This window comes from Vombatus ursinus, unplaced genomic scaffold (assembly GCF_900497805.2).
Source record: "Vombatus ursinus unplaced genomic scaffold, bare-nosed wombat genome assembly UNPS02014786.1, whole genome shotgun sequence".
NCBI lineage: Eukaryota > Metazoa > Chordata > Mammalia > Diprotodontia > Vombatidae > Vombatus > Vombatus ursinus.
The window spans coordinates 19,237,367-19,258,525 of NW_020954564.1; the positions used below are offsets into that span (position 1 = coordinate 19,237,367).

A 21,159-nucleotide genomic window follows, 5' to 3' on the forward strand; every position below is an offset into this window, starting at 1 on the left:
TTCATAACCTAGCCATCTCTTACCTTCCAGTCTTCTTATACCTTATGCCTCATTACATATGCTTTCATTCAGTGACAGTGGCCTCTGGGCTGTTCCAAAATGAAGATACTTTATCTTTCAGCTGTGAGTATTTCCTCTGGCTGTCTCCTATACTATACTGGCTATACTCCTATACTATATCACTCTCCTCTCTTCCAACTACTGAGCTCCCTGACTTCCTTTAATTCCCAACTGAAATTACATCTTTTTAAAAAAAAATTTTTTTTTAATTAAAAAATTAAAAAAAAACCAACCCCTGCCCCCAAATTACATCTTTTTCTGGAAGCCTTCCCCAACTACTCTTAATTCTACTACCTTCCTTCTATTATTTCCTATGTGTGTTGTTTGGCTTCCTTGTGTGTATTTGTTTGCATGTTAACTCCTCCATTACATTGGAAGCTCTTTGAGAGCCCGGATTGTCTTTTGCCTCTTTTTGTATTCCCAGTGCTTAGCACAGTGCCTGGCACAGAGTAGGCATTTAAAAATGGTTATTGATTGATCAATTGAATTATTGTCTACTTACCTTGTATATAACTTGCTTAGTATATATTTCTTTGCATGTTGTCTCCCCTATTAAATAGTAAGTTTTTTAGGTTAGAGACTGTCTTTTTAGCCTCTTTTTGTATCCCTAGTGCTTGGCATAGTTCTTTGAACATGGAAAGCAATTAATACTATTTTTTGGTAAGAAATAATAAATATAAATAATTCAAAGAAACAGGGGAATAATTGTAGGAATGCCTATAGAATGAAATAGGCAGAACTAGGAAGGCCACTAATACAGTAACTATAACAATGTAGATGGAAAGAACAAGATCATAATAGTATTTTTTGATGAAATTGATTGCTAATTAACTTGAATGACCAAACTTGGTCCCAATAAAAGGGGGAGGGGACACCTACATTCCTTTTGTGCAGAGATAAGGAATGATGGCTTTGGAATATTATGTATATATATAAATGCATGTGTATAAATTATATATAAATGCATTACATATATATATGTGCAGATACATATACATGCAATAGATACATTGGTTATCTTGCAAAGCTACTCATTTTGGTCTTTCCTTTTTATTCTTTCTTGCAAAGGATAGCTAACTGAATAATGGAGCATAATGAAAGAATATATTAATAAATGACATTAAGATGTTTTGAAATTTAAAAAAAAAACAGCCAAGAACCTGCCTATATCTTTGGTTTTCTGGGGATCCATGGTAGTTAGGTGGAAAGTGTGACTTTCCCTCATGAGTCCATAAGAGATGGAAGATATCTGAAATAAATGTACATATGAACATATGAGCAGTTTCACATTGAAATGGAATTATTCCTCTAGCCTAGCAATTGGTCATAAAAAGTGATAGTCAAGAAATTGAAAACTGTATGCCCCATGACTCTGAGAGTTAACAAAAATCAGTCACATTTGTTAAATCTACTACAAAGAGAAAGTAGTGTCAGGGTTTGATATAATCCATTTGAAGTTAGGGCTGCATTAATGTCTTGGTGCAGTTTCCTAGTCACATAAAAGATATCTATGAATACTATCAAGTGTGAAAATCAATAAGAAATAACTATGGGTTTGAAAACTTTACAGAGTTGAAGAAGTCATGACTGTATTGAGAGAAATGATTATTACTAACCAATGATTTGAAGAGATTCAGTTGCCCCCTTTTTATAAAGTCCTAATTTTAAAAGTTCAGTTCCTTGAAGGACTTACTGATAATGGCAATGGAATAACTTTCTTATTCAGATCCCACCTAGATGGGGAAACCATAGTGCTCTACTCACGTTTGGGTGAGAACAAATTCTTTAAATAGATTGCCCAAGGGGAGCCAAGATGGTGGAGTAAGAAGTAAATCACTCTCACCCTCCCTTATTAACCTCTGAAAGCCCAGAAAATATCACCCCAGGAAAAACTCTGGAACAGCTGAAACAGAAGAAAGACAGGGTGCAGCACTCCAGTAGCCCAAGTAGCTTGAAGGATTAACAGAAAAGGCCCCTCTTGCCCTGGGGAAAAGGAGCAGTATAGAATGGGAGGTGTCCCAGCAAGCTAGCTGAAAGCCCCACCTCAGCATACCAGAAGGAGATTCTGAAACCCAGGTGGTAGAGCAGGCAAACACCAACACTTGGACCTCCCAGTGCCTCAGTGAGGGTAGGGGAACTGGTGGAAACCAGCTTGGAAAACCACCAGGTACCCCAGCATTCTACAGTGATCGGGTTTCCCAGTGCCTCAGCAAAACTAAGGGAAGTAGTGCTCCAAGGGGCCCCAGGCAGATAAACACCCTGCAACATTCATCTGAAAGGAGCTGAAGAAATGAAAGGAAGGAAAGGCCCAGGTGAGCAGGAAATCTCCAGGGGTCACACTACCCAATACCCAATCCTACCCCTAGAGAGTTCCAGTGTTGCTGATTCCAGCCCAACACCAGGTAAGCTGCCAGAATCCTACAGCCTCCAACTGCCAACATCAGAAGCTCCAGCACACAAAGTCAGTGACCAGGACCTAGGCTACCAATACAAGAACCTTGGGTTGGTGCCCTCTGCTCCCCAGCAAGAGAGCTCATTCTCTTTAAAGGCCAAGAAATAAGCAAACATCATGAGCAAAAAGAAATGTACCATAGATTCATATTATGAGAACAGTGAAGATCAAGGCAGAAATTCTGAAGAGGACAACATTGTCAACAAGCCCACATCTGGAACCTCGAAAGGGAATATGAACTGGTCTGAAGCCCAAAAAGTCTTCTTAGAAGAGCTCAAGAAGGATTTTAAAAGTCAAATGAGAGAGGTAGAAGAAAAAAATGAGAAAAGAAATGAGAGGTATGTAAGAGAGAGTCAATAGCTTGGAAAAGGAGGGATGAAAATTAACTGTAGAAAACAAGTCCTTAAAAAATTGGCCAACTGGAAAAAAAAAAGCACACTGAAGAACACAAGTCCTTAAAAAATACAGTTGACCAAATAGGGAAGGAGGTACAAAATCTAATAGGAGAAAACAATTTGTTAAAAATTAGAATTGGGCAAATGGAAGTTAATGACTCTATGACAGAGCAAGAATCAGTCAAACAGAAACAAAAGAACAAAAAAAATAGATGAAAACATAAAATACCTCATTGGTAAAACAACTGACCTAGAAAATCAATTCAGGAGAGACAATTTAAAAATTATTGGTCTACCTGAAAATCACAATGAAAAAAAGAACCTGGACAGTATCTTTCAGGAAATCATCAAGGAAAACTGCCCTGAGGTCCTAGAACTAGAGGGTAAAATAGCCATAAAAAGAATTCACCGATCACCTCCTGAAAGAGATCCCGAATTGAAAATGCCAAGGAATATAGTAGCCAAATTCCAAAATTACCAGGTCACAGAGAAAGTACTGCAAGCAACCAGAAAGAAACGCTTTTTAAATATCATGGAACCACAGTCAGGATTACACAGGACCTTGCAGTTTCTACATTAAAAGACTGTAGGGCATGGAATATGATATTCTGTAAGGCAAAGGAGCTTGGATTACAACCAAAGATCAACTGCTCAGCGAAAATGAGCATGATCATTCGGGGAGGAGATAGATATTCAATGAAATAGGAGACTTCCAAACCTTCCTGATAAAAAGACCAGAACTCAACAGAAAATTTGATCTTCAAATACAAGACTCAAGAGAGACATAAAAAGGGAAACAGGACAGAAAGAAACATGTTATTAATAAGGGCAAATTGTTTGCATCCCTACAAGGAAAGATGACACTTATACAATTCTTGAGAACTGTATTGTTATCATACCATGTTAAAGGGGTATACATAAAGGGAATGGATATAAGTTGACTTTGATGTAATGATAAAAAAAAAATCTAATCAAGTGGGTTAAATGACAAAAAAAAAATAGGTTGAACAAGATTATTGGCCTTGTCTTGCTCTAGTTGTTTGATGTAACTAAAGTTCTATGAGGCTTGCCTTACTTCCTACCTGTCCAGCACTAACTGATCCACCTACTGTGAATTTTCTTGCCTCACTTTCTCATAGAGAACTAATCAAATCATCATAAATAATAGTTCTTAGTCTTTGAATATTTTTAGAATCTTGTTAATGGAGGTGTTCCAGCTCATATACTTTCTCATGTAATGATTCATCTGTGTTGGCCTAAAGTTAAAGGGCTTGATTCCAAGGAGCTTATACTCACCCCCATAGTAAATGGCAATTTGATCACAGATTTCATATTTAGGAGGATGCTGTTTAGCTCTCTTTTTTCTTTTGGGCCTTATCTACACCTTGACAAATGATATCCAAATGCCAGATAACACTGAAACTTGGTTCCTGAAATAATGTTGGAACTTCGGTTATGAAGAGGCTTACTCTTTAAGCTCAGTGTTGGAGGTTTCATTAAATAACATGTAGTATCCAAGGTGAGGAATTTGAGAAAGTACCTATGTAAACAAAATTCTATGTACCATCATTTAGAATGCACATTAACAATTTATAGTTTGAAAAGTGGGGTAGGGGGATGATGGGGAGTCTCCTAAGGTATTAAAAGTCTAAAAATAATTACTGGAAAAACTGTAAGCAAAACTTACTCCTTTAAAAATTAGGAAGGAGAATGCAAAAGAAGATGCAACAGAGAGGGATGAGACAGAGACATTCTAAGATATGACATAAAGTCTCGCTGTTATATGGGAGAGCCAATATGCAGAAAGGCAGATAGTCAACCACAAAATGGCATGGCCAGCAAAGACATTATTACAGATCAGGAGTAAATTATTATATCATATGAAGATTAATAGAGTTATCTGAGAATATTTATCCTGGATAAAAGTAGAAGACATGATAGTTATCTTCAAATATTTGAATGCTCATCACAGTGAAAAGAGATTATAATTGTTCCACTTGGTGCCAGAGAGTGGAGCAATAACTACATATATTTGTTCTTAGGAAAATCTTAGCTAAAAGGGGGAGGCTTCAATAGCAAGGGAGACAATAGCTAATGGTGGAGTTGGCTCAGGAATGTGATGGCCCATACCCCAGAGAGTGCAGCTAAGCTCCCATGAGAGGTAGAAGCAAAAGTCTATAGAAAAATATGAATACAAAGGTCATGGTACCCTTGCATTGCCAAGATGTGGAGGCTATGCTGTGAGGAGGACCAGTAGAAGATAGTAGGGACAGGTGTGAGGACAGTCATCACCTCACTGATAAAGCATGTTCTCTCATATTGGTGCCCTGATATGAAGACATATTCAACCCATGCTAGTTTCAACTCTGGCAGAAGACCAGACTAGGAAAATAGATAGAAGTTACAAGGAAATAAATGTCAACCCTATGACAAAAAATTCTTTGAATGGTTAATAATTGTTCAAAGATAGAATGAGCTACCATGAGAAGGTAGAGAAGTCATATGGGGTGATCAAGCATTGCCAAGATGACCTGTTGTCAAGAATGTTATAAAAATGCTTGATCATTTGGGCTGGCTTAGATGACCTCTCATTTTAGTTCCTGATTTCAAATATCCAAGTATCAGCAAAAATCAAGATCATAGAAATACAGTAATGTATATAATTTATATGCATGTCAAATTATTTTTCCTTAGGAAAAAACCATGAAATCTAGCATCAGAAATATACGTATACTCGGAAACAGATGAGAAGATGTCTGCTACTATGACAAAAGTCAAGCAGGCCATATACCTAGTTATTTAGTCTTCCTTCTATGCCCCTACCTGTGGGATCACAAAAGAAATTGGGAAAGAGAGAAAGAATATTCAGAATTTAGAGCTGAGGATGTAACTTGGAGTCACCTTCACTATAATGTCTCCCTTGATAATACCTGAATACCATCCTGAACAGAAACATAGAGCACAAGATCTACCCTAATGAGGAGGAATCCTCCTGAGTTTATTAGATGCTCCAGAGACCAGTTCACACCACAGCCTTTGTTAAACAAGGACCATCCTCAAAGAATCAGGCTTTATTAGAATGTAAATACTCTAAACCACCAACGATATTTTGTGATGGAAAGAGTTTATTCAAGCCAATTTTCTACTCTTCTCCCCTTCCCTTTGCCAGTCTTCCCTCTCTCTTCCTGTCCCTTTCACAGGAATTTGAAATGTACTCTCTGAGTGCTGGTCAAGATCACTCTGCTTCCTTGCCTACCCAGAGGCTACTTCTCAGCTCTCTGTTCTATAGTCTATATTTGAAGTGTCTTCATTACCTATGAGATGTTTTCCTGGTCTTTCCTGCAGTCCAGGAGAGAATACAAGGGGCAAAGTGGACAGGCTTACTGAAGAAGGGGGACTTTGATATTGAGTATTGCAAGGTGATTTGAATTCAGCATCTCTCTGACTTTGCACTTTTTGTTTTGAGAACACCTGTCCACCAAATCTGACATACCAATGTTCTCCCCTTGGCAATGGAAATAGGTAGATGAGTTTCTGTATGGAAGCTGTGTCTCCCAAGACCAGGACAAATTCCTCAGGAATTGGCCTGGAATGAGTCCTGAGTGATAGCCTGCATGAAATGAAAAGTCTTTTTGATGCTGAAGTATGTGGATGTTATTTATATTACTCAAAATTATGAAGGGTTGAGCATCTCTCACCACTAGCTAAAGTGTTGGGCTTGGAGTTAAAAAGACAAGTTCAAATCCTGCCTCAGACAGTGACTAGTTTTTTTTGACACTAGAAAAGTCATTTAGTTTCTATCAATGTCAATTTCCACATATGTAACAAAAATAGATACTACCATCTACCTAACAAGATTATTGTGAGTATTAACTGAGAAAACTTATAAAAAGCAATTTGTTAACATTAAAGCCTTATATAAACATTAAAATTATAATTATTGTGATAAAGCTGCTCTGGAGTAGAAAAGCAACTCCTTATCTTTTTGAAACTGTAGACCAAGAGAGAGAGGAGCCAGTCCCCCATCCTCACTCAGGAAAAAAATACCCTACCTCACACAGGCATGGTCATGATCTATAGAAGAAACACTGAGCAGATAACCCTAAAGTGTAATTCCAAACATTGAAGAAAGTGACACATTTACTTAAATCTTGCTTAACTCAGGTAAAGAAGATCAGAAAATGTTTTCAGTGTCCAGCTATAGGGTGTTTCAATGTCCAAGGTAGTCCATGACATAATGGAAAGAGAACTGGCTCTGGAGTCAGTGAACCTAGATTCAAATCCCAGCTCTGATGCTTACTACCTCTATGACTCTGGGCAAATCATTTAACATCTCTGGACCTGACTTCCCCCATTTGGAAAGAGTTGTTTGGGTAAGACTACTTCTGAGGACCAACTGAACCCTCCATCTTAGAATCTCATCATGAATTGGGTTATCTCTTACTGATCTATAGGAATCAGGATCCTGTCACTACCCAGAGATCCCAGGATCTGAACTAGCATCTCTCATCACTATCTCAGGGAAATTCCAATTCTCCTCCACTATCTAGCTCTGAATACCTTAGTCTTTAACATCTTCTGAATACCACAGCTTTTACTGAGAAACTTCCATTTTTTCTCCATCAAAAAAACAAAAACAAAAACAAACTCAAACCTGTTGTAGTGACTTCTGATACACCCACCCCAGGGCTTCTCTTCACTATTTTAGTCACAAATAATGTAAAGTAGAAAGTAAGGAAGATGGAATGAATTGGCTGCTCTCTTGGGTTCTCATACTGAAGGTACTTCCTTGTCTTTAAGAATCAATTATTTGAATTAAGGAATGGATATCATGGTTATCAAAATCTTGGATAGCTAAATTTAGGATGGAAAATTGAGATCCAATAAGATATTGACACATTAAATAAAGGGACAAATAAAAATATAAAATATAATAAGCACAAGTATAAAACACTACTTCATCTCAAACCAACTGGGACAAAAGTAGACATGGGAAGACCATATTTTAAAAACACATAGTTTCAAGACTACTGAAATCTGAATTTCACTAAATAATGAGACATGGCAACCAAGAATGTCAATGCAATCTTAGAAGCATAAGTTTCTAATCAAAAGAGGTCAAGATTTGCACTCTTATTTTTTATAATTCTGGGGATCACATCTTAGAAAGAATGATGATAAACTAAAGCATAACCAGAGGACAGTAAGGGGGCTTGGAGACTTACTATATTAAGATAACAAAGCTTCTGGAAATACTTAGAGTAGAAAAAGGTAAGTTTTTTTTTAAAAGAACTCATTAGGAATTTGGTGGAAGAGGGGAGGATGATTCCCAGCAAGACACGAATTGCATTAGATGAACTCTGCAGTTGCTCCCATCTATGTGATTGTATGATTTTATGAACTTGCTGTTCTTTTTACCCTCACTTCACAGCAGAACAACACATCGACTCAGAAGTTTGCCTTCTTCTGAATTTACCTTTCTGGGCCCTTTGGAAACACAATCAAGTTCTCAGATTGGTAGTATTAAGAAGTGGAGAAGAGAATAGAGAAAATGGAAACCTGAAAGGAGCAAATATAAAGTAGTGTCAGAATGAGAACCCAAATGTTCCAACTCCCAATTATTTTACCTACAACAATCACATCTTGTTTATTGGCCAAGAAGATAAGATTTGATAATATAGCAGGAAGTCAGGACAATAAAATTTCATTAAGTTGCACTAATCAGAGGCACTATAAAACTAAGTCTGAAATTTAGGACATTCATAAAACTATGTAATTTCTTTCTTCTAGATACTAACAAATATAGATATTTAGAAGATTTTTTAAATAAGAAGATAAAATTTGTTTTATTACGCAAAAAACACATGGAAGGGAATATAGACTAATTCCATTGGAATGACCACCAGTTCCAGTGAGTAGCATTTTCTTTATAGATTTTTCCAAATCATAATCAAATGTTATTATAGAAATTTACTTGTAAGTCAGGCATTTGGAATTTGAACCTCAGTACTCAATAAAAACCATATTATCATTGGTACTTAAGTACCTAGACCTACCCTCAAAAGCCTATTATAAAATGGTACATTTTCTATCAGAAATAGAAGAAAACACAATTGCAATCATCATGATAAAACTAAATAGCACCCTAAACTTGAATAAGGGATACTTCTCCTTTCCTAGAGTGTTAGTGCTTGAGCAATTTAGATTAAATTAGAGGAAGATGGGAATTAGACAGAATTTTTTGGGAAGGTTTTCAAGGCATTATTTTAGAAATCACAAAACCTTTGGATGATGGTATTAATTTCTTTTTTTAATCTAAACTTACTTCCAAATATGATTCTTTTCAATTTTCCTTGATTTTCTTAAATCACCTGCATGATTTACAAGCTTATTGGCCATATTTGGCTCACAAATGAAATTAAGTCCAAGAAAGTTTGGGGAGAAAGGGAAGTAGATAAAGTAGAGTCATGAAAAGTGACAGACACAGAGACAGATGGAATTTGTCCTGCTTGTGAGATTAGAAAGGAAGTGCTAGGGAAGAGATAGGGATCAACTGGCTTCCCACAGGTCATCAGGTAGTGTTACTGGCTCATTATAATCTGATTGCCATCTTCAGTGAGTAGGAGGAAGAGCATCACAGTGTGTGAGGGAGAAGAGGGGGTAGAAAGCAACCAGAAAATTGAGTTTTTATATATTTGTGAATTTGGTATTACCTACTCTGGGAAATGGGTACATAGCTCCTTAAATGAAAGAAGACATTTTTACATTCATTATCTCATTAGATCCTTGGGAAGAGTTGGAATTCATATGTTCACTGGGCACCAGCTTCAACAATTCATTCTCATTGAACTGTATATAGCAGTGTGGGTGAAATGTCCTAAAATTCATTTTACCTGCATACATAAAATATTAATTAACAAGGAGGCACCCATGAAATTCAAGGGAAAAGTGTTTCTTTCCATAAATCTTAGGAAAAAGTTTCCATGACTCCTAATATTGGCATTACAGTAGGGAGATTATGGTCTCAACTATCCGTAGCCTAATGTAGGGCTCATTCCTGGCAGTGGGGCTACTTATTCCAAATTTGTCTCAATTTTGGGTCAGTATTCTGGACCCATCAATCTCTTCTGCAATCAATCAACACTAATTGAAGAACCTATTATGAGTAATGTCCTGTGTTAGATACTGCAGACACAATGAGAAAAAAAATGAAATAGGAACAGTCCTTTTAAAATGTGCATTCCATTGTTTTTGTCCAAATTTACATATTTGAAATATATATGTCAAGGTTAATTGGGGTTAAAGATTTTTGAAAGTCAATTCAAAATGGAGTTTGCCTGCTAGTTTGCTTGTATTTCTAACTTTCCTATTAGATTAAATTCTATAACCTATTCTGATGGAAAAGGGCCAAAAGGAAAGAAGGTGAAATATTGTCTCAATTTTCAAAAAATAGAAAAGAGTACACAAATTAGAAATCAGTGAGCTTCCCTTTAAAGCCAGATGATATTCTAAAGCATATTTTTAAATAGGTTTGTTTGTGAGTATTTAAGAAAGAAATAACCCCTGAAAGTGAACATAGCTTCTTTAAAGTAGAGAAGATCCCAAATTAACCTTATTTGGTTTTTGGAGTGGATAATGAGACTGATATTCCCTGTTATACAGTTCTTGTTCTGTTCTTGAATACAGAAGGCATATCATGATTCTGAAGAATATTTAGTAATGGTTCTTGTGAAATCCTTTTGAATAGACTGGAGAAATATGACCAACATAATTATAAAATTAGATTGACTTGGTACTGGTAGAATGACTGGAAAAAAACCTGGTAGTTTGATCATAGTAGGTTCTTGAAAATTTTGGCAAACTAATTATGGGTTCACCGCAATGAGATGACATTTAACAGATGAGAAATCCTATACAAAAATATTTTTAAAAATTATCTTTACATACCTTATGGGAGTATCTATGGCTATTTAACAACATATAGGGGGAAAGGTATTGGTGTTTTACTCATGAGAAGCTCAAAATAAGTCAATAGTTTCACATGGAAGCCAAAGAAAACAATGCCATTTGATTTTATATTTTAAAAAGTCATAACCAGGTAAAGAAAATACATGTTCCTACATCATTCTTTTCTTTTTATGTAATATCTGCAGTATTGTGTTCATTCCTAGGTACTACATTTTAGAAAGAAAATACCCAACTGGTAAGTAAGATGTCCACAATGGAGAGAATACAGAAAACCAAGGTTCAAGTGGATTGCTAGATAAAAATACATCAAAGATGATCAGAGCATGGAATTTAATCTTGCTTCTGCCTCCCTTTTCTTTGAATTTGGAAGACTTTCTCTTAGAGCTAAAAAGCCCATTTTGTTCTCAGATGCCCTGATTGCTGAGTCTTAGTTTAGTTCCCTTTTTTGGTTGAATCTTGTTTGTGCTACTGTCCTGTCTAAGCCAATTGTTCTTCTACTTTTAAGTTCATGACTGGTTTTTTCACAGTTTGGTGGAGAGAGAAATTTGACTTGGAAATTCTCTACAGATGTCAGGTATTTAATAAGAGCAAGTGGGGTAAAACAGATATAGAAAGATTGGAGGCCCATCTGTCAAGTCCATTATACCCTTGGATATTCAATTATTTTATGCAGAAAGATTGAACAACCAGAGAGTGGTATTAATTAATCCATATCCTTTTTGCTGCACATTCCTATTATCTATAAGAAGTGTCCAAGAGGGTAGCATTCAAATCAGGTGCTGAAGCCATGATTGGTTAGTCTCCAAAGGCCAATAAGGAACAGAAGGAGAAGGAAGTGGAGGAAATGGAAGGGGAGAAGGTAAAGAGAAGGAAAAAGATAAGGAGCCTGAAGAAGGGGAGGAAGAGAAGGAGTTAGAAGTTAAGAAGTAAGAGGTAGTGGAAGAGGGGTAGAAGAGAAGAAAAGCAAAAGAAAGAAGAGGAGGAAGAAGAGGACAAGAAGGCAAGGCAAGAGAAGGGGACAGGAGAAGAATAAAGAGAAGATGAAAAAGAATGTAGAGAATGCCATGGATAAGATAATTATTGAATAGAGTATACATGTATATAAAAGGATATGAACACCAACTCTTGTTCCAAAATAGAATGCAAAGGAAAGAATACATATACCATCCATTATTTCAAAAAATAGTTTCTGATCTCACAACCATTCAAGGAAAACCATAAGTACACCATGTCCTAAATATGTGACCTCACCCGAAAGGTCACCCAAATTTCAGTTACACTCTAAAAATTACCATACAGAAAAAGCATAAACATTCAATGATGTAGTTAATCTGTTAAATGCCCAAGGAAGGATAATCAGATGACAGATGGAATTCTTGAAGTGACTTTAGAGAGTGTTAATCTCATTCTCCTAAATTTCAGGTGAGGAGTAAAGAGATTAGGTGACTTGTCCCAAATCACATGAACCAATAAATACTGAAAGGACATTCGAACCTTTATCTTCTGACCCCAAATCCAGTGCACTTTCCCCTAATCATGTATCACAGGATAGTTTAGTAGAAACTCTCATAGACTCCACACAGCCTCCATATAGACCTACTGATAGTCTCCCCAAAGGGGAATCCCTTTCTCTATCATTGAAACAGAGCAATACCTTCCAATTTCCTAGTAACAAAGGCTACAATATATATCAAGATTTGATGATAACAAACCTTGGAGAATCATAAACAATAATTAACATTCATCCAGCATGGCCATTGTTTTTTTTCCCTCTAACTAACTGCAATATGAGTAAGGAGAGCAAAGTAGAGTCAGACAGTGGTAACGCTGCTGCAGCCAGAGGCATTGATGGAACTCCACTGGTCCTGAGCGATATAATTGAATAATTATATCATTATTTAATGTTATAATCTATGCCATCCTTCCCTGAATTTCTTTTAGTTATTCTCCTGGTTTATCTAGGATCACAGAAGAAGTAGGAGACTTTGGGGGCCCTATCCTCAAATTCTCCCATGAACCTTCCCTAAAGAAAAGCAATGAACTCAGAAATACTGATTCACATCTTCATTAAATTAAGACCAAAGCACTAGATCACGGATTCATACATTCAACAAATGTAAAATATGTATATACTCTTAGAAGAACAATATGCTAGAGGTTGAGGAAAATAAAATAAATAAAAATAAAATAAAATAAGATAAGATAAGATAAAACAGAGTCTCTTCCCTTCAGGATCTTTTACTCATTATTCAGGTAAGATTTTAAAACAGAAAAGTATAATACACAATTTTACATGATTACTGTAAAACAAAGTCATGTATGAAGGTAAATGGGAAAGGTCATTACCAAATAATAGCTGTAGAGAAGCCATCAGGTAGTGAGTAATATTGGAGTTGATTTGTCCATAATTCAAAAGCATTTATCAAGCAATTGTTCTGTGTCAGGCACAACGCTTTTCCTAAAGTTCAGGGTCCAAACATGTGTCCCCCTTCAATAAATTTAAGTGTTTCCCTTTCACTTCCAGGATTAAATATAAAATTCTCTGTTTGACATTCAAAGGCCTTCATATCCTAGACCTTCCCTACCTTTTCAGGCTTCTTACACACATATACTCTTCAAATCAGTGACACTGACCTCATTGTTCCTCAAATAAGACACTCTATCTCCCTACACTGAGCATTTTCATTGGTTTTATCTGATACATGAAATGCTTTTCCTACTCAACTCTGTCTCTTGGCTTCCCTGGCTTCCTTCAAGTCTCAATAAAACCCCATCTTCTGCTGGAAGCCATTCCCAATCTCTTAATTCAAAGATTTTGCCCTTATTGATTATTTCCTATTTTTTCTTTATGTAACTTGTTTGTTAATATTTGTCTGCATGTTGTCTCTTGCTATGGGTTGTAACCCTGTCAAAGGCAGGGACTGTCTTTTGCTTTTCTTGGTATCCACAAAATTTAGTACACTGTCTAGAATACGGCAGGCACTTAATAAATGTTGATTGACTGACAAGTCTTTCCCTGATTTCAAGGATATTACAATATAAAAGGAGAAATAATACGCAAATAACTATGTTCAAACAAGCTAGATAAAGGACAAATTGAAAATAATCAATAGATGCAATAGATGCAAGGTACTAAAATTAAGTGGGATAAGGAAATGTGGTTGTAAAATGTGGGATGTTATTTGGGACTTGAGGACAGGCAGTGAAAAACTCCCGGCCGTGGAAGATGGAGTATCAAGGTTAGTGTCACTGGATTGCAGAATTTATTGCATTGAATTTGAGAGAGGGCAGGTTGAAGAGAAAGCCTGAAGTATAAGAAGGTAGATAGGTACTAAATAGGCAAAGAGAGGAAAAGAAGAGTAGTCATTAGCTATTAGTCTCCTATTAGTGTCCTTTACAACAAGACTTTTTGACCAACTACCAAACACATAAAGAAGCTAAAAGCAGAGATTATTTTGATGATTCTGCCTTGCTGTTTCAATGTATCCTTCCCTGATGCTTTCTCTCCTTCCTGAAACTTTGCCATTGTCTGACACTAGCCTTATGCCTGCTAATAAGACTTACAAACTAGCAAAGTCATGTCCTTTCTACTGCGCCATGATATGTGTCAACATTGGATTATTAAATAAGGGAATATTTTCAAATGTTTTGAGTGTCAAACAGTGAAATGTCTTTCTTCTCTTAGGGTACACATCACATCAGTGAAAATGATCTTTGGAAATATTGTCATGGTGGATATTGATGGTTCAGTGGAAGGTTGGACCAGATGATATCTCAGGTCCCTTTCAACTAGAAGATTCTATGATGCTAAAGTTACATTCTTACATCAAATATCCCTTGACTCCTTTCAAAAGAAACAGGAACCTCTAACATGAACCAATACAACAGTACCTGGGTCACAGAATTTCTGCTTCTGGGTCTTTCTGATGACCCTCAGACTCAGCTGCTGCTCATTATATTGTTCTTGGGGGCTTACTTAGGCACTGTGCTTGGGAGCTTACTCCTCATCTACTTATTTCTAGCTGACTCACAGCTTCATACACCCACGTACTTTTTCCTTTGCAATTTATCTCTAGCTGACCTTGGTGTCTCTACTATCATAGTTCCACAAGCTGTAGTTCACATGCTAACTAGAAGGAAGGTCATTTCCTTTATTGGATGTGGAGCTCAGGTTTTTCTTTCCATCATTTCTGGAGCTACACAGTGTTCTTTGTTAGCTGTGATGTCCTATGATTGGTACTTGGCAATCTGTGACCCCATGCATTATTCTTTCATCATGACATGGAAGATATGTAGCCAATTGGCATTGGGGTGCTGGATCTGTGGTATTGTTGCATCCTCAGTTGATACCATATTCACACTATGCCTGCCCTACCAAGGAGACAATAAGATTGCTCATTTCTTTTGTGATGCTCCAATTCTCTTGACCCTGGCATCTGGAGACTCTCATAAAGCAGAGATGGCCATTTTCTCCAAGGGTGTAGTGATTCTTCTTATACCTGTGTCCTTGATTCTGGTTTCCTATGGCTTTATCATAGTGACTATGGTCAGGATGAAGACAACCTCAGGAAGACTCAAGGCTTTCTCTACCTGTGGCTCCCATCTCCTTGTGGTCATCCTTTTTTATGGGACCCTAATAATTGCCTACATGACACCTAAGTCCTTTAGGGAACAGATCAAGTGAATTGCTGTGTTCTATGGTGTCATAAACCCTATGCTTAACCCTGTCATCTACAGCCTGAGGAACAAAGATGTAATGAGGGCATTCAGGAATGCAGTAAACAGGAGATAATCCTGATTCTTGTTCTATAACAACATTTGACCACATCTCTTACCTCCAACACTTATCATTTAGTGCCCTGGAAGAAAATGACCATTTCCCTAAGACTGGTAGTAGGGAATGCACGAAAATATTGTCCTTTTGTTTCATACACACACACACACACACACACACACTTAAGCACACACACATATACACACATTTTCACATATTGTTGGGGTCACACAGCTAGTGTATGTCTGAGGTCGGATTTCAACTTATGAAGATCAGTCTTCCTGATTCCAAGCCCGGTGCTGTATCCATTGTGCTACCTAGTTGCCCTCTGTAAATATATATATATGTATGCAAATATATAAATATATTTATATGTGTATATATATTTATGTATTTATATTATATTTATTATACATCCTTACAATGATTCAATTACTGAGAGAAGTTTGTGGTGATGCGTCATTCCCTCCAGAGATTTAGTTGGAGTTTTTCCATTATGAAAAATTCAGGGAAGAGTGCTATCAATGTGAAGTTTTCAAAGGTCCTAGAAATTCTACACTGGACTTTGGAGAATAGAGCAATCTGTGACATAAGGACCCATGGCAATAAGAAAATAGTGAAGAACTAAACAAGAGCATATGATAGCACATGACAAATATTTATTGGCTGACTAACTCTCCAAAATGAGAGAAGAGTAGAGGTTCCTAACTAGAGATCAGTGAACTTCTTTTTAAATTAATTTGTAACTTCGGAGAGAGCAGTTTCGGTGGAATGATAAGATCCAAAGCCAGATTTCAAGGTATTAAGAAGAGAGTGAGAGGAAAGAAAATGGAGGCACCTATTATAGGCACCATTTTCAAGGAGTTTAACTACTAAAGGAAGAAGAAATATCGGATAATAGTTAGCAGGGATGGAAGGATTAAGTAAGGATTTTATTGGGATAGGGGAACCATGGGCACGTTTGAAAGGTATAAGAAATTAGCCAGTACAGAAAGAGATATGAAAAAGCATAGTAGGATTGCTGGGCAGTAAGGGTTCTGTTGAGGGAATTTAACATAAATTTGTAGTGGACCCAGTTAGAATGATTGCATGATTTTTCCACTTTCATTCAGCTACACAAGGAAAAAGGAGACAAAAAGTGGGAGTGATACAAGGCTGAAGCTTAGCTGAGCATAATTGGTGATGTGATGAAGGGAGATAAGAATTAAAGCAAGTAGAACAATGTGGAATTGAATTGGTTGACCAAGGTGTCTCTATAGGAAGAAGAGGAGAGAGTGCAAGAGAAATGACCTGAGAGAAAACAGAAGGGTCAAAGGATTGAGGTTACAGTGCAGGTGAAAAGTAAGGTTATATAAGAGAAGGCAGAGGGAGAGGTGAAAAGTCAATAGATTATGACTAGATAAGGGAATTTAAGAATTCTTGAATATGGAAGTGGCACAAATATGGGTGATGACAAGACCAAGGTTCTGGCCATTTTTGTATGGGGCTGAGGTGGGGTGGAGGTGTAGCTCATGGGAAGTGAAAAGGTTGAGGAATTAAGTGGTTAGGGTATTGGAGGAAGAATCAGTATGCAAGGTAAAGCCCTCTAACATAAGGACAGGAGTTAGGGAGGAGAGAAAATTGTAAGCCAGGTATCAAATTATTTTGATTTTCAGTTTTAGTTTTTTGTAACAGTGGCACTTAGCAGAATGCCTGGCCAAAGATAGTAAGCACTATCTTTGATATTGTCACTAGCTAACAATTCTTTAAAAAAAAAAACTGTTCATGTCTTTTGACCCTTTACCCATTGGGGAAAAGCTTTTGGCCTTATAAATTCACCTTAATTGCTTATATATCTTCATTATCAGGACCTTATATGGGAAAATATGCTCCCCCTAATGGATCACTTCTCTTCTTATTTTTGATGAACTGATTTTCTTCGTGCAAAACCTTTTCAATTTCATATACTTAGAATTACTTATTTTCTTTTTTTTTTTGTCAGCTAGATGGTACAGTGGATTGAGCAATAGGCCTGCAGTGAAGAAGGCCTCCAGAAGATCTGAGTTCAAATCCAGTCTCAGACAATTACTAGCTGTGTGAACCAGGGCAAGTCACTTTAGTCTCAGTTTCCTTATCTGCAAAATGGAGATAATAATGGCACTTATTTCCCAAAATTGTTGTGAGGATCAAATGAGATAATAATTGTAAAGTGGTTGGGACAGTGCCTGGCACATAATAAGTATATGCTAGTTATTATCATTATTAATACTATTAATTAATATGACTATTAATCAATACTAATATTAATAATATTTTAAAAATGAAATCATGCTGACTCTTGGTGGCCACTGCTTTCATTTTGAAAAGCTTAGAGTTTGAAGACCCTACCTTAATTTTTTTTCAAAACCGAAGTGTTTGCTGATCTCCTCTTCAGAAGCACTTCTCCCTTTCTCCACAAATTTCCAAAGGTTTAAAAATAGCTCCAATGAGTTGGTGAATGTAGAAAACCTGACAATATTTAAAGTGATATATAAATGTTAGTTGATATATTGTTGTTATAAAGAAATAGGAATTAAAAATGAATGAATTGGTTCTTTCTAAAAACTTTTCTAGGCCTAAAACCTCAAAAAAAAGAAAATAAATGTCAGACCTGGTACAATTATAACTGGATTCATAAGATAAGAAGACCTAAACTTCATGTAATATTAATTTGATAAATTACCAACAAAGAACTTTAATAAATAGCATTCTCCTTTAACATCCCTATCCCTAACAGGAATGAATGAACTGCCACAATGAAAATACCAAGCCCAGAGGTTTGTGATTAAGAGTCATCCAGCTAATAAATATACTTAGTAGCTCTCTGAAACAGGGCTAATCATTTAAACTCTATCAATTCAGTTTCCTAGTTTTTGTTTTTTAAAGTGGGGGGGATGATAAGGAGATAAGGAGATGATAAGGAGATAAATCTTGAGATTCTATATGAATGGTAGTTAGATGAGGATGGTAATGATGTTGATAATTATGATTATGATTTTGTAATCAAAACTGATCCAGAGTGGAATGCCAATCATTTTTGCCACTTCTGATTAAAGGTTACTTTATATAGTAAGGGAGCTGGTTCCTCCAAAAGTAAAGGGGTTGGTTCCTCCAGCCTAACTCAAGAAAATACAAACCTACCTCAAACAGCTGTGGGTTGGTCTGGAGAAGGTTCATTGATCATAGAACAACTCCCAAGAGGGAGTGTGGGACCTGCAAAAGAAGTAAAACATTGACTCTTTTAGTCACCAGCCACTGGAGAACTATAGCATTCTGCAGTGTTTATTCTTCGGTTTGGATTTGTGGCTTGCATTCTGATATGGTTCTTGTTAATTAAACAGTCTCGACCTCTAGGGGGGATTTTGATTCACAGGAATATATTAGCCCTCCTGGTTAATAGCATTTGAATGCCAGTTGTTAAATATATTGTAACAAATGCAAAATAACTGAAGGATATCAAGTTTTTACCAAAATAATGTAAATGTGAACTGTGAGAATGTCATAGTTTAATGATTTTTGAAGGTGAATTTAAAATAGACTTCTACAAGTTTGTTTGCATTTCTATTTTATTTAATTCAGTTCTATGACCTAATTAATGAGAAAATAATAAGGAACTAAATGAGAGCATATGATAGCACATGACAAATATTATTGACTGAGTGACTCTCCAAAGTGAGAAAAGAGTAGAGGTTCCTAACTAGAGATCAGTAAACTTGTCTTTCATTTCAGAAAAAATTGTACAACATATTCTTTTTTTCATTTCTGAAAAATGTTTAATTCTCAAATAGTATTCTTTGAAGTAGTGCAATTTCACACCTGACACTGGAGATACTTTGAGAATATGCCATCCATACAAGCCCATCCTGAGAAGGTAGCACAATCACATTAATGAGAAATCAGCTTCAATCTTCTTCCTTTTCTTTGTTGACTGGCTAGAAAGGCATGACTCTCTGGCCTCTTTCTGGGTCTGGCATTAAGAATATTCTAATCAATCTAATTGGTGGAAGAAAGCTCATTCTGTGGAGTGAGCAGGATGAACTGTTGGCAGTACTGGGAATCAGCCATCTTGAGGATCATGTCCATGGCAGTTCTTCTATTGACTATATCTATGTAGAGATCAAATTCTTCCAGGCATCAGAAGGGAGATTCTATGATGGACCACGAAGAAAGGATGAAACAAATGGTGGGAAAAGAGCACTCCCATCTAGACAAGGATCACATGTCGCTGAAAGTAGCTTTGCTCCCCTTTCCAGACTGGACTGTGATGACCAGGCTCATGTTTTTGTGGTCAAATAGCATCTTGTCAGAGTCTTAAAGGAATAGTTTGGGAGCATTTAGAAAAGGATACAGTAAGGTAGCTTCATCAAGAAGAGAAGATAGTTTGCTTTTTGAAAATGGTACCAAAATTGGTAGCTCAGGAAAGCATTACATATGAAGCATATTTCATACAAATTTCGTCAAAGGTATGGATGAAGCCTGTCATGAGATAGAGTGTATTAGTTATATGATTATGCAATTAGTTGGATTTGGAAGTGCTTGAATGACTGGACCCAGAGTCAATTTGGAGAAAAGTATTAATTGGATCTCTCCTTGGACTGTTCCATGTAAAAGCATTACCAATGTCTTGGATGAAGACCTAGAAGGAAACCTAATAAAATTTGCAGAACATAGAGCATAGAAAGGGAAGTTAACATGTTGAGTAGCAGAATCATGATGCAAAAATATTTTGGCAGCCAAGAAAGATTCATTGAACCTAATGCAATGATTTAAGAAAAAATGCAAACTTTCATATCTTGATTAAAAAAAGACTTCAACTTTGTAAGTACAGTATTCAGGAGATAAGGTTATAGAACCATTCATGTGAAAAAGCATGAAAGTTTAAGAAAATCAAGATTTAACAAACTCGAAATGAGTCAAAGTTACATGATAGCTCAAAAATGTAAGGTTATTTTAGGTTACATTAAGAAACATACAATGACCATGATAGGGAATGTATAGTCACATTGTACTGTTAACTTTAGCTAATATTTCTGCAAAGTTGTGTTCAGTCCTAGGTTTTGAATTTTAGAAAGACTTTTGCAATCTGGTGAATAGGATGTACTAGGTGGTTGAGGAGATTGTATACACCTTGCCCTGAGAAAAGATAATGACTTCAGTTTTGGACATACAGAGTATGAAATTGTTTTGGGACATCTAGTATGAGATTTCTAAAAGACAATTGGTGATGCTAGACTTAAGTTCATGACAGGTATTATGGTTTGATATATAAATTTGGGAGTCACCTCACTAGACATGGTAATTGAATGCATGGGATCTGAAAAGATCACCAAGCAAGAGGAAGAATAGGAGGAAGGACAGACTCTTGTGGGACACCCATGGGTAGTGGGTATGACTTGGATGAATTTCTAGAAAAAGAGATGGAGGATACAGGTAGGAAAAGAACCAAGAAAGAACAATGTCATGAAAACTTAGGAATATACATGAGAACAGGG

The 21,159-nt window shown here is 36.4% G+C and overlaps 1 protein-coding gene across 1 annotated transcript; it reads left to right on the forward strand.

The window, feature by feature from the left end:
- Positions 1 to 14,746: 14,746 nt before the first annotated feature.
- LOC114046933 (olfactory receptor 2D2-like) lies at positions 14,747 to 15,559 on the forward strand. The gene has a single exon (XM_027867563.1). The coding sequence runs from the start codon at positions 14,747 to 14,749 to the stop codon at positions 15,557 to 15,559; it is 813 nt and encodes a 270-aa protein (XP_027723364.1).
- Positions 15,560 to 21,159: the final 5,600 nt, after the last annotated feature.

What these genes read in the sequence shown, in the direction of transcription:
- LOC114046933 (XM_027867563.1), top strand. Translation starts at nt 14,747, where the DNA reads ATGAACCAATACAACAGTACCTGGGTCACAGAATTTCTGCTTCTGGGT.